Here is a 12,778-nt window from a genome sequence, read left to right as displayed (position 1 = left end):
AAAAGTCAAACTATTTGAAATGATCCACCTTGTCATGTTAATGACAAACAAGAACAAAAAATGAATCTGATTGACTTTTTAATCCGTCAATCTTTTCTAAACTGTTGATACCAACACCTACATAAAAAGACAAAAAAGAAATATGGGAAAAATGACAGAAATTATTTCAAATGCACATTTTATTTTTTATTTTTTTTTAAATGCAAAACATAACGAATGAAATGGTTATAAAAATTAAAATAAGTGGATAAAATTCCCTGCTGTAAAAAAAAAAGAACAGTGCTTAATTTTTAATCTAAAACATGACCCAAAAAGACATTTCATAAAACAGTGCCAATTACAAAAGCCTGATGGCAAAAAAAAAAAAACAAAAAAAAAAACAAAAAAACGTTCTGATTAGCCTTTATACAGAGGTGTTCATTTCTTGGTTGATCTTCCTTTTCTGGTTTTTGGCTGGGTCGGAGTATCTTTAGCTTCCTTGGTGGCTACCTCGCTGGTGGACTCTGTTTCATTTGCAACCTTTGCCCCTCGCCTGGGTCTCTTGGCAGGCTGAGGTTCCACTGCTTTTTCTGAGAGGTCCTCTTCAGTTTTATCAGCATCTGACTCACTCTGGCTTAGAGTCACAGCGTGATCACCAGGGCTCGACCGCTTGCCTCGCACCGCTCTCACGGGTCTTTTCGGAAGCTCATGAACTTCGACCTCTAGGTTCCACTTCACTGATCTTACAGGTTTTTGTAGTCTTCCCCTTTTGACTGGTTCTAATGAAGCTGTAGCTGACTCCGGTACTGTGACTGACGCTGGAACTTCTTCTTTGGCCTCCGTCACAGGCAAAGGCTAACCCTCGTCGTGCTCTCTTGGCTGGAACGACTTGTGGCATCTCGTTTTTCAAATTAGTTTTCAAACCCCTTCCCCGTTGCGGTTTCTGTTGAGGTTCAGGTTTTTCCTTTACTTCAGAGGTGGTAACATCTTCAACTTGTTTTGCTCTCCTTCCTCGTTTGGGTTTTTCTGTTAGTGTTCCAATTGGACAATCATGGTTCTCTACAGATTCAACAGTAACTTCTTGCTTTGGTTTTCGTACCACTCGCCTTGTTGCAATATCAGTTTCTTCTGAGGTGGTACCATCTTCAACTTGTTTTGCTTGCCTTCCTCGTTTGGGTTTTTCTGTTGGAGTCTCAATAGGACTATCTTGGTTCTCTGCCGACCGAGGAGTAACTGCTTCTTGCTTTAGTTTTTGTACCACTCCTCGTCTTGTTTTTGTACTGCTAGAAGCGTGTTCGCTCATTTGCTCTGGTTCAGAAAATTGTGGTGCTTCAGCTTGCACTTGGACAGGATTTTCCACATCAACAGTTTGCTCACCTGATGTTTTTATTATCTCCTGGAGTACAGACTGTGCTACTATGGAAGTCTTGTCACTATTATCTAGCTCTTCTTTGTGCTTTGCGTTTCTTCCTCTGGTTCTGGCGAGAGGCTTGGACTGATGCTTTATTTCCTCAGAGATGATTTCATCTTTTTCATGTTCCTCTAGCTCAACTGTCTCAGAGATCACTTTTCTGCCTCTTCCCTTTTTATTGGTTGGTGCTGGTAGCTGTGGTTGTACAGAGACAGAAGGCTGTTCAATCTCCAGCGTTTTTTCTAGTTTGGGCTGAGGGGGTTCAACAGGTGTGTGCTTAGCTCTTCTGCCCCGAGTCGACTTGTTGACCAAGTCCTCATCAGACATTCTGACATCATCTTGACTGGTGTGGGTTTCTGAAGTTCCTGTCACCAAATTTAACTCCATATCTTTCTCTGGCACCATGACAGACTGAGCATCACAAGCATCTTTCTTTGTCTTTGCGTTCCTATTTCTGGTAGTTTGTCTGCCTGCGGGTGTGGCGGTTGCTTCAATTCTCTTCCCTCTTCTGGCCCTGACTGGAGCTGAGACGAGAGCTTCTTCAAAACCCGTGTCCTGCTTCTCTTCCTCCGCTGTATTTTCCACCAGTTTGCCCCGTCTGCCTCGAAGAGACGACTTCTGAACGACAGTGATGTCTCTCTCTGTTGCAGTCTTAAATTCTGGCAAACTCTTAGCAGAATCTGAAGATTTATTTTCATGGTGTTCACTTGGCATCTGGCCCTGGCGGTCACCACTGCCTTCACTGTTATCTAAAACCGGAGAAAGCAAAGGAGAAACATCATCATTCTGCGTCAATGTAGCTTCCACTCTTCAACAAAACATATTAATCCATCAATGACAATTTGATCACATCAACATTTAATCAAGGACAATGTCCACTACCTTGTTGAGTGTTATCTTGGGAAACATCACTGCAGGCAGAAGACTGAGCTTGTTTACAGTGAGAAAATTGTTTGGGTTTTCTTCCTCGCTTGGGTTTCACAGCCTCTTCCAAAGGTGCAACATTGTCAGTCACTGCAGGCTCAATATCAAGCTCCAGCAAAGTGGCAGCTACAGGGATTGTTTCAATTTGTTCCAAGGCCTTTTTGGCATATCTTCCTCTTTTAGATTTCACAGCTTCTTTTTCCAAAGGTGCAACACTGTTGTTCATTGCAGGTTCAATATCAACTGGGAGACTCTGCCTACTCTCAGGCTCTGGCAAGGTTTCAGTGGCAGCCTGTTCGACTGTCTCAACCTTTTTGGCATATCGTCCTCTTTTAGGCTTAACAGACTCTCTTTCTAAAGGTGCAACACTTTTATTCATTGCAGGCTCAATATCAACTGGGAGAGTCTGCTCACCCTTAGGTTCCGGCAAAGTTTCAGTGGCAGCTTCAGCGATCGTTTCTATTTGTTCTGAGGCCTTTTTGGCGCATCTTCCTCTTTTGGGCCTCACAGCCACTTTTTCCAAAAGTGCAACACTGTCACTTATTGGAGGCTCAATATTCTCTGGGAGAGTTGGTTCACTATCAGGCTCCATCAAAGTTTCAGTGGCAGCTTCAAGGAACGTTTCGATTTGATCCAAGGCCTTTTTGGCATATCTTCCTCTTTTAGGTTTCACAGCCTCGTTTTCCAAAGGTGCAACACTCTTTTTCATTACAGGTTCAATATCAACTGGGAGACTCTGCTCACTCTCAGGCTCTGGCAAAGTTTCAGTGGCAGCCTGTTCGACTGTCTCAACCTTTTTGGCATATCGTCCTCTTTTAGGTTGAACAGACTCTCTTTCTAAAGGTGCAACACTTTTATTCATTGCAGGCTCAATATCAACTGGGAGAGTCTGCTCACCCTTAGGTTCCGGCAAAGTTTCAGTGGCAGCTTCAGCGATCGTTTCTATTTGTTCTGAGGGCTTTTTGGCGCATCTTCCTCTTTTGGGCCTCACAGCCACTTTTTCCAAAAGTGCAACACTGTCACTTATTGGAGGCTCAATATTCTCTGGGAGAGTTGGTTCACTATCAGGCTCCATCAAAGTTTCAGTGGCAGCGTCGAGGAACGTATCGATTTGTTCCAAGGCCTTTTTGGCATATCTTCCTCTTTTAGGTTTCACAGCCTCGTTTTCCAAAGGTGCAACACTGTTTTTCAATACAGGTTCAATATCAACTGGGAGACTCTGCTCATTCTCAGGCTCTGGCAAAGTTTCAGGGGCAGCCTGTTGGACTGTCTCAACCTTTTTGGCAAATCTTCCTCTTTTCGTCTTTGGGGCCACTATTGCTTCTTCTGCAGGTGGTTCAGTAGGGTCTACCTTCTTCCCCCTTCTTCCTCTGACAAGAGCTGTGACAACAGGACCTTCAGATGATTCTGTTGTGACCGGTTCAGCCACTTTGGGTTCCGCTATTTTGGCCCTTCTACCTTGGACTGATTTCTTTGAATTGGCCGACTCAATAGAAGCCGTGTGCATTTCTGTCACTCCTGGTGCAGCCTCTGATACAGCCTGGGAAACTGCTTTCTTAGCTTCTAATGACTCACAAGCAACACTGGGAACCTCCACCAAAACTTCAGTTTTCTCTGTTAAAACAAGTAGGGGTGGAAAATATTTACATTAGTATCTCTTTGATCTGAGCAAGTCAATTTTTTGGCTTTCAGCTGTAGAAATACACATTCCTCAGATATCTTGATTGCCTTATTTTGTGGACTATTAACAAGTGCAGTATAACCATACCTCTTGAGATGTCAAGTTGAGGAGTGTCATGCGTCACACCTGATGACACTTTGTCCTCTGGTTGTCCTTGAATAAAATCTAGCTCAAATGAACATGGGTGAGTTAAATAATGCAGTTAGCATGGTGATACAGCCCAACTATTGGATTGCAGTATTTATGAATAAATAAAAAAATACAAAAATTAAAATTAAAATAAAAAACATACCTTTTTCTTCATCCAAGTAACTACTTGCAGGGTGATCTTTAAACTGTAAGAGATTAATAGAATTTAGAGATTACAATGCAGGTAGACATTAAACTAGAAAGCAAACAGTTGGAAAGACTGATTGCCAATTTGGTAGTCTTATTCTTGAGTTCATTGGCATGGTTAGTACAACCTGTTGTACCGGTACCAAACCTGAACTGTGGTTTTGAGCTGGCAAAAAAATAAAAAATAAAAATAAATAAATACATAAAAATGCACTACCATAATTTTTAAGTACTATTTCAAAAATAATATTAAAATGCAGCAACAGACCTTTCCAACTATCAAAAGAGAGCGGCACCCAGCAAGACACAAATGGCTGCAAATGTTCACGCTCTTGCATACAAACTCTTTGAAAGAGCAAAAAAACTTATCTGTTTGTTATTCCACGAACGTAATATTAATCAATCAGTATAGTGTTGAAACTAGTGAGGGTACATCCAAAATATTCTTGAGATTACTTCCCCTTTAAACTATAAACATTTTGGTGGCTTAAGACTTTTGCACAGTACTGCATATGTATAAAATGTTCAGTAGTATTTAAAATTTTTTAAATGCCTTGTGTTCAATTGTACTGGTATCGAAATACTTTATACAGATATAGTATTGAAGTCAAACTTTTGGCATCGTGGCAACACTACAACGCCGACCTGTACTTCCAACTTCTTTCAATTAATGTGATCGTTACCTCAACTGGTTCCTTAATGAGCTCTTGAAGTCCCTCAAAGTCCTCTAGGGGAGCACTACCCCTCAGCCTGGGTGACTTCATGAGCTGCTTGGGACCGAAGTTGTCCTCCACTGGTTCACTTCGCACTTTGGGAGTCTTCATGAGCCTCTCAATTCCAAGAATGCCTTCAAAAGGTGCACTTCTCTGTTTAGGTGTTTTCATTACTTTCTTGATACCAGCGAAGCAGTCTATCGGGGAATTGCTCACTTTTGGAGTTGCTGAGTTTGTCTGTTCTGGTAGGTCTTGCGATTCTTTAGCTGGTGTTACGAGGTTATGTGAATCTTTTGCCGGTGTCTCCAGAAGGTCTGCAATACCACTGAAAGAAACATCAGCATCTTCTGCTTCCTTGGGAGTTTGGAGGAGTTTCCGTTGTAGGTTAATGTGTTCACTTGCTGTCGGGGTGGTAAAAATGTTTTTTTCCTCAGACTTCTGCTTTGGAGTTTTCAGACGTTTTCCACTCAGATCCTCAACAGGTTCAATCTTCTGTCTGGGGGTCCTCATGATCCTCTTCACGCCGGTGAGGCATTCCTGTTGCTCAGGTTTTTGTTTTGGTGTTTTCAGGAGTTTTCCTCTGATGTCCTCCACAGGTTCAGCCTTCTGTCTTGGGGTCTTCATGAGTCTCCTAACACCAGTGAGACACACTGATGGTTGCGGCTTCTGCTTAGGAGTTGTTACGTCGCTCGCCTTCATTCCTGTGTATTGCTGCTCAACAGAATCATCCTTAATTTCCATACCAGAAGATAAATTGTTGAAACTGGATTCTTGACTGCCATTCAGAAGGCGCTTCACTGCCTCTTTGTTGTATCGGCCTGCTTTTGCAGTAGATGCAAGAGTGAGTGGGGATACGACCATTTCACCTGAAAATGAGTAAATTCATTGTTTTCCCTCTGGTTTAAATTCCCCATTGCCATTTTTTTCAGATTACAAATTCAGTCAAAGCAGACTTTACCTGGCTCTTCAGGAGTATTCAGCACAGAAGGCTCTAGCACAGCTGGCTCATTAACTAGCAATGGTGTCTTTGTGGTGCTGCTGCTGTTGGTTTCCAATTTTCTCGCCACCTCTTTTAAAGGTGTTCTAAACATTTCAGAGATTCCTGAAACAACAACATAAAATATAGCATATAGAATGACAGTTCAAGAAGTGGTAAGAATGTACATGACTGTAATTACCAGATAAATCCTCATCCATTTTCATGTTTTTCTTTGAGATTACTGTATTGAAGATGACTTTTGGTGCAGCACCAGTTGGGTGCGAAACTTTCTGCGTGAAAGCTCGGCCCACAACGATCGTAACAGGCGAATCTGCATGTCCAGTGCTTGCATGGCCCAGCTGCTTTCTTAGAGGAGTCTGACAGATTGAGAACATAATCAGGATACATCATTGCGAGAAATCAAACCACCAAATCTAACTGCTTTTAATGTAAATTTACCTGTGGTCTGGACACCTTCTTCTTCACAGCCTTTGTAGTTGTTACAATACTTTTTACTGTCTTTTTGGCTGGGACAGCCGCTTGGACCTTAACCTGCCCGAACCTGACAGTGTCCGCCCAAGAACTCATTGCTGAAACAGGGAAAACAAGGTAATAAAGTCAAATGGAATGATGCTACCCAAAACTATTTAAAGGCATCATCCTAAATGATGATCAATGTTTTTATTGCACACTGAGAGGTTAAAAGATACCTTTCATTGATGCCCGTGAAATGCCACTTCTTCTGATCATGACTTTAATAGCACTCTTCGCCAAAGGAGTCTTGCGTGAAGCACTCTTCATGAGTTTCCTTTTCAGAGGGATTTTGGGTATCACCGTGGCTGACTGCACTGGATCCACGATTGCAGCTTCTGCCATTGGTGTTGGAGTTTCGATGCGAGACACAGAAAAGCGTCCTTGTACGGATGAAATGTTCATTTGGGTGCCCTGGGGTGCTTTCACTGGTGTTTTGTTGCCATTTCCCTGAGTGGTAAGCCTGGGGGATGTCCTCTTTGTGCTGGTGGGTGTTTCCTTGCATGTCGGCCCTATGGTCAAAGGAGTTTCTAATTTGTTGCTGGAGGAAGATGTTCTCCTCGGTGTGCTGAGTTTTGATGTCTTCTCAGAAGAAGCTGGATAAGAAGACCTCCATTTTGGTGATTTTTCACCTGACAATGAAGCCTTGGCAGACTGTGTGTTGAGTTTTGGTGACTTCATAGTAAGACACACCCACTTGGGCGAGGCTGGTGTAGATTTTGGAGACTTGGGCAAAGGTGTCCGTGATGTATTTTCTGAAGATTCTGGGGAAGATCTTGATTTGGGAGATTTCTTTCTTGACATTGACACAATGGCAGATGGTGTGTTGGGTTTTAATGACTTTATAACAGGAGTCGGCCACTTGGGTGAGGTTGGTGTAGATTTTGCTGACTTGGGCAAAGGTGTCCTTGGTGATGTCTTATCCGAAGAGGATCTTGATTTGGATGATTTCTGTCCTGACAATGAGGCCTTGGCAGATGGAGTGTTGGGTCTCGGTGACTTCGCTGGTGTAGATTTTGGAGACTTCTTATGAGGAGAAGGTGTCCTTGGTTTTGGAGTCTTCTTTCCTGGGGATGGCTCTTTGGATGATGGGGAGCGTCCTTTTGGAGAGTTCCTCACAGAAACGTTTGGAGATCTGGAGCTCTTTTTTGTGGGACTTTCAGCCACCTACATAAAACAAATTCAGTTGTCAAAGAAGAGCAAATTTGCATCTTAAATGTTCAGTTTCAACCACTCAAGTCTTACATTTAGCAGGCCAATGACTGATGCTCGTCTCAGCAGTGATTGTTTGGGTTTAACAAGACAGAGGCTCCTTCTAGGATTCTCGCCTTTGCGTAGGGGAGAATCAGGGGGCATTTTTTTATCAAAGAGCTCAGGAACCAGGTAACCTCCAAAAGAAACACATTTCTTCTTCATATGTGGTGCTGGTGAGTCAAGCGCAAGCTCTGCGCTTTTGCGTTTATTTGCCACCCCTTTAAGTGATAAAGAAAAAGAAATCACCTTTAGTTTGATTTGGAACAAAACAACTTTTAATAATATAATATTTACCTTTTTTGATGACTCCTGGCGAGTTTTTATTGTGTGGACTGGACATGACTTTGTCATCTTGCTTGGCTGGTGTGGACTCCGTGCTCCTGCGTCTCACGGGCGACTTGAGTGTTGGAGTACAAATTCGCTCAACATCATCACTGGCATTAAACCTCTGAGGAGTGACACGCTGCCTTGTCTGTGGAGAGCTCGCTTCAGACTTATTTGCTGCATTTTTAGCGGGAGTCATCACATCAGAAGGGATAATCTGGGGGGAATTGCTACGCTTCTTGTCAGATGTCGGGACGACATTACTTGTACCTTTAGCCTCTGCTTCAGCTTCGCCATGAGAGACTGTGGCCTCTGCCACTTTTGGTGTGCCTTTTGTAGAAACATTGATTTTCCTCGATGGCGTCCGGATGTTAGTGCCAGTAGATTTCTGAGGGGTCCTAACATCCAGAGATTTTCTGATCATTTGATAGAGATCACTAAAAGGAGACACTGTATTGCTTTGTTGCGTGTCACCGTCCTCCTTGGGGTCCTTCCCCTTAGTTTGCTCCAGTGATCGCTGGATATTGTGGTTAGTTCCATCTTTAAGATGGGATTTGGGGGTTCCGGCTTTGCTTCCTTTGATAAATTTCTTCGGCGTGGGTGCTGGAGGGTACTCAAACCTGAAATGAATAAAAGGCATTAAGTAAAGAATGCATTTTCCATTAGGACTGTGCTTTTGTCAAAACAATGTCTTCCATAGAAGCCCATGTGATGAAAAAGCAATTAGGGGTTCACAATCCATGATAAAAAGTATACTTAAAATTACCTATTCTACAACTTTGCACAACACACCTGAAAGAACGGTCAACAATGGTTATGACATCACCATCCTTCAAACGCTCAGACTGTTGCAGCACCTCTCCGTTGACACGGGTCGGGTTCACTGAGCTCAAATTTGTTAGTATAACCTAGGAGAAACCATAGAAACAAATTAAAAGGATTTCAAGGAGCCTTTTAACATACAACTCAAACATCAGGCCTCCCAATGAGGAATGAAATGACCAGACTTGAGAATGAGAACGTATCTTCAGTGTCTCTTGTATTACCTCTTTATTTTCATTCAAGTCAATTCTGCAGTGCTCCTTCGAAACTTGGGGAAGCTGAATACGAATATCACAGTCAGGCTTCCTGTTGGAAAAAAATAAAATTATTTTAAAAAAAAGAAACAATTAAAAAAAAAACAAGGAAGGAGTAGTTTGCAAATATTCATAAGAGTTGATAACTATTCATAACAAAACCCGGAAGGCTTATGAATTTATACAAGCAATTTACATATTCAAATAACACTATAACATAATTAACATAAATAAATACACACACACACGCATATATATGATGAATAATAAAGTTGGATATGTACATTAAAAGTTTAGAGAAGGTCAAATTAAGATCCCCTGTAAAGGTCACACATTGGTACCTTGACTTACAAGTGCCCCAACCTGTGACTTTTTGAGTTACTAGCCCTCGCTTAGTGTTTGTGTTACGAGCTTTAGATACGTTGCCGGTTCAGTAAAGTGGGGAAAAAAACAAAAGTGGAGCAATTAATGTACTGTAATGCCCACCACATGTGGGCAAGGAGAGTCAGAGTTGCGATGCACTTTCAGCCATTTATTGCACGGGACAAACACACAAATACAAAATGAGAACACACGCAAGGAGCTGCAGTAGGCCATAGCTCACACCAGATCATCACACACAGAAACTGGCCAAATTGGACCAACTGGACTTAATCTCCTGATGTCACTCACTAAACCACACCCCTTAAATGCACACATTTCAGTTATTGCGACTTTCAATACAATGGCATTTTTCTTTATTAAAAACACACAGCAAAAACTGACTTTTTTGTGGGGTAGGAACAGATTAATGGATTTTTTAAAGGGAAACTAATAATTTGATGTACAAATGAGAGATTAAAGCTTGGTTACAGAACAAATTAAAGTGCTCAGTCAAGGTACTGTACTGTATGTAGTGCATTTTAGGTTGATCCTGAAATTTCACCCGAAAGCCAAATATCCCATACTTTCAAGTGAGTAGTTTTACATTACACCATAATATAGTCGTACTTGAGAGGTGTAAGAGAGGCAACAAAGTAAAAAGAAAATACATTGATTAATGCAAATTCATTTTGCGATAGAGTATAAAGTATTTTTTTGTAGATTTTTTTTTCTCACCAAAATTTTGTACACAAAATTATCCAAACCAAACTAATCCACCTTGCTCGTGCAACTTTGAGTGTAACTGTTCAATAAAATAACAAAAGAAAGTTCCAGATTCCAATCCCTTAATAAGAGAAAAACAACACAATCCAAGAAGAAACTCAGCGTAAAGTACAAATATGGCAGCTTCCCCTTCCAAACAATAACCTTTCCTCCTCCCTCTCTCTTTCTTTCATACATCAAGAGTCTAGTCATTTTTTAAATTTCACATTGTTTTCTGTATACTACTATAATTAATCTCTATTAAATTTATTTCTTAATATTTTTGGGTGTCTGGAACAGATTTACTGGAGTTACAATACTGCTTCAGTTTTTTTGTACAATGTGGTTTAGGTCTGACTGTTTTGGATTGATAAATCAAACACAAAAAATATAATAAATATATATTGTACTGCTTCATGAGTAAATGTGATACCTTAAATAAATGTGAAGTGAACAAAATGGCTTCTTTATTCACAACGTGACATCTCAGTCCAATGCCCCTTGGAAAATATATATTTTGGGCACTAACACGCGACTCCGAAAACTGCAAATTGACCTTAAAGTTTAAACGTTTGTAAAACAGTTGTTACCAAATTAATAATTAAAAAAAAAAATCTACTATACACAAACAACTTTTAAGTTCAAGTTTGGCCATTTCTCCAGCTGCAAATGAGACTCGATAAAATGTAATGAATGATCAGCGAATTGTACATTTGAGCTCACCTTCCAAACAAGCACGATGCAGTCAGAGGAAATTCCGTGCCGTCTCCTCCGCTCCGCTTAACCACAACTATTTTTCCATGTAGTGGCATTCTGGCAACGTTACCTTTAATGAAGAGAAACATATTTGTAAACATAGCTCAGGCTTATCTAGATGGCAACAAATGACGAAATAACTTTAACTACCCAAATGGACATTTACCTAGCAAATTAGGACCTTATGTACATACGAAACATGCATTATTTAATTAAAGTCTTCTTCAAATCACGTAATATCTCCCATATTCGATTTATATCAATGTATAGGCTTGGTAACATTAGTAATTTGAAAAACATAAATAAATAAAATATTTTAAAAAAATGTCACTATAAGCAAAATGTGTCAACTTAAACAGCGAAGTGACTTTGCTGTAGCCTTACCTGGATTCTTTCAATGACACGTCGACCTCAAGAAATCCATACACACGGCCTGCGGCTCGGATAAATGTTTACTAAAATGTTTCTATCATTTAAAACGTGAAGTGAATCCGACTACGCGTAGCTAATGTAAAGATACCTTAAAACACAAGTATCGGCCGGTGTTCCTCTTCCAACGCAAGGCTGCAGTATCCCTCCGCCCGACCGTACAAAACAACCTTTCACTCAAATACGGCACATTAACGTTAATTTCACGGTGATTTTCAGATTTATTATCTTTAACTACAGATTAAAAACATTTTTAGATAGTCGAAGTAAATTTTTCTCGAACTTCAATGAAAGGGACTATATTGTGTATGAATTTGGCGGAACGATAGCGCTTGACTGAGAAACTGGTGATTTGAAAAAGTTTGAAAATCCGCGCGAAGGATTTTGATTGGTCAAAACTTCCAAGCAACACCCAGTAGGCGGTGCTAGGCAAATGACTCCCACCCGTTACGCAATACGTTGACAGAGTGACGTCGCTGATGTTTTCTTTTTTGTGTGAAGGTTTGACGAGAATTACGCATACAATACTACATTGTTACGATATCATTATATCATTAAACGTGGAAAATAATAAGACATAATCACACGTTGAACTCGGTCAGTTCAGCATTATTATTTATTTGATGTCCCCGTGCACAAACGTCAAACAGTAAGCTTAACATTTGTAATAAGGTCCTTTAACTATACTTTATATAGATAAAACTGATACCATCCCAGAGAGCAATTTGTATTTCCTAACTCAATTATACATTTATAATACTAATGGAAACACATTTTAGGGATTTTTTTTTTTTTTTTTTTTTTGTAGGATTGATCATCTGAATGGGGCTCACGCTGTTTGGGTCTGCTTTCTATCATGGATTTGATGCATATTGTTTACATTACAGTGTTTCCAATCATTTGTTGAGCCAATTAAGGCACATATTTTACATTAGCACAACACCTAACTAAAATGTCACACAAAAGGTATAATGAAGTGATCTAATCTCATTTTACTCACAAATTAACGACTCAACGTGAAATCTGGGCTGGTTTAGTTGAACACAAAGCTATTCCGTTGTATGAATGGCAACAAGCGGATACACAGGTCAGTTGTACCGTAGTTGCATGTCTAGTGGCATCTAGTGAAAGCAGATTTAATTGTCTGTCACTAAACGTCGCTGGCATAGACAGATGTACAAAGATATATTTGTAACAAATGTAAAATGACATGGAAATGTGCAATGTCCCGCACCACAGTGGTTGGGAATCACTGCTATT

The 12,778-nt window shown here is 40.5% G+C and overlaps 1 protein-coding gene across 1 annotated transcript; it reads right to left on the bottom strand.

Moving 5' to 3' along the window:
• Positions 1-234: 234 nt before the first annotated feature.
• mki67 (marker of proliferation Ki-67) lies at positions 235-11,736 on the bottom strand. The gene is made up of 15 exons (XM_061706540.1): positions 11,474-11,736; positions 11,057-11,159; positions 9,179-9,260; positions 8,925-9,040; positions 8,103-8,752; positions 7,800-8,026; positions 6,734-7,721; positions 6,483-6,613; positions 6,223-6,400; positions 6,003-6,146; positions 5,015-5,910; positions 4,288-4,330; positions 4,083-4,160; positions 2,273-3,928; positions 235-2,139 (listed from the first exon to the last, which is right to left on the bottom strand). Exons 2-15 carry the CDS (start codon positions 11,143-11,145, stop codon positions 686-688), a joined length of 6,732 nt encoding a protein of 2,243 aa, XP_061562524.1. The 5' UTR covers positions 11,146-11,159; positions 11,474-11,736; the 3' UTR covers positions 235-685.
• Between the last annotated feature and the right edge of the window lie 1,042 nt (positions 11,737-12,778).

This window comes from Phycodurus eques, chromosome 19 (assembly GCF_024500275.1).
Source record: "Phycodurus eques isolate BA_2022a chromosome 19, UOR_Pequ_1.1, whole genome shotgun sequence".
NCBI lineage: Eukaryota > Metazoa > Chordata > Actinopteri > Syngnathiformes > Syngnathidae > Phycodurus > Phycodurus eques.
Note: the sequence above shows the minus strand (reverse complement) of the source record. Positions and strands in the feature narration are given on the sequence as shown.

Bases quoted from the DNA above. Each gene is read 5' to 3' on its own strand.
- mki67 (XM_061706540.1), bottom strand. From the start codon at position 11,145: ATGCCACTACATGGAAAAATAGTTGTGGTTAAGCGGAGCGGAGGAGAC. The intron at 9,041-9,178 runs GTAATACAAGAG...GGTTTCTCCTAG, and splicing joins ACTTGAATGAAAATAAAGAG to GTTATACTAACAAATTTGAG. The intron at 4,161-4,287 runs GTATGTTTTTTA...CATTTGAGCTAG, and splicing joins TTACTTGGATGAAGAAAAAG to ATTTTATTCAAGGACAACCA.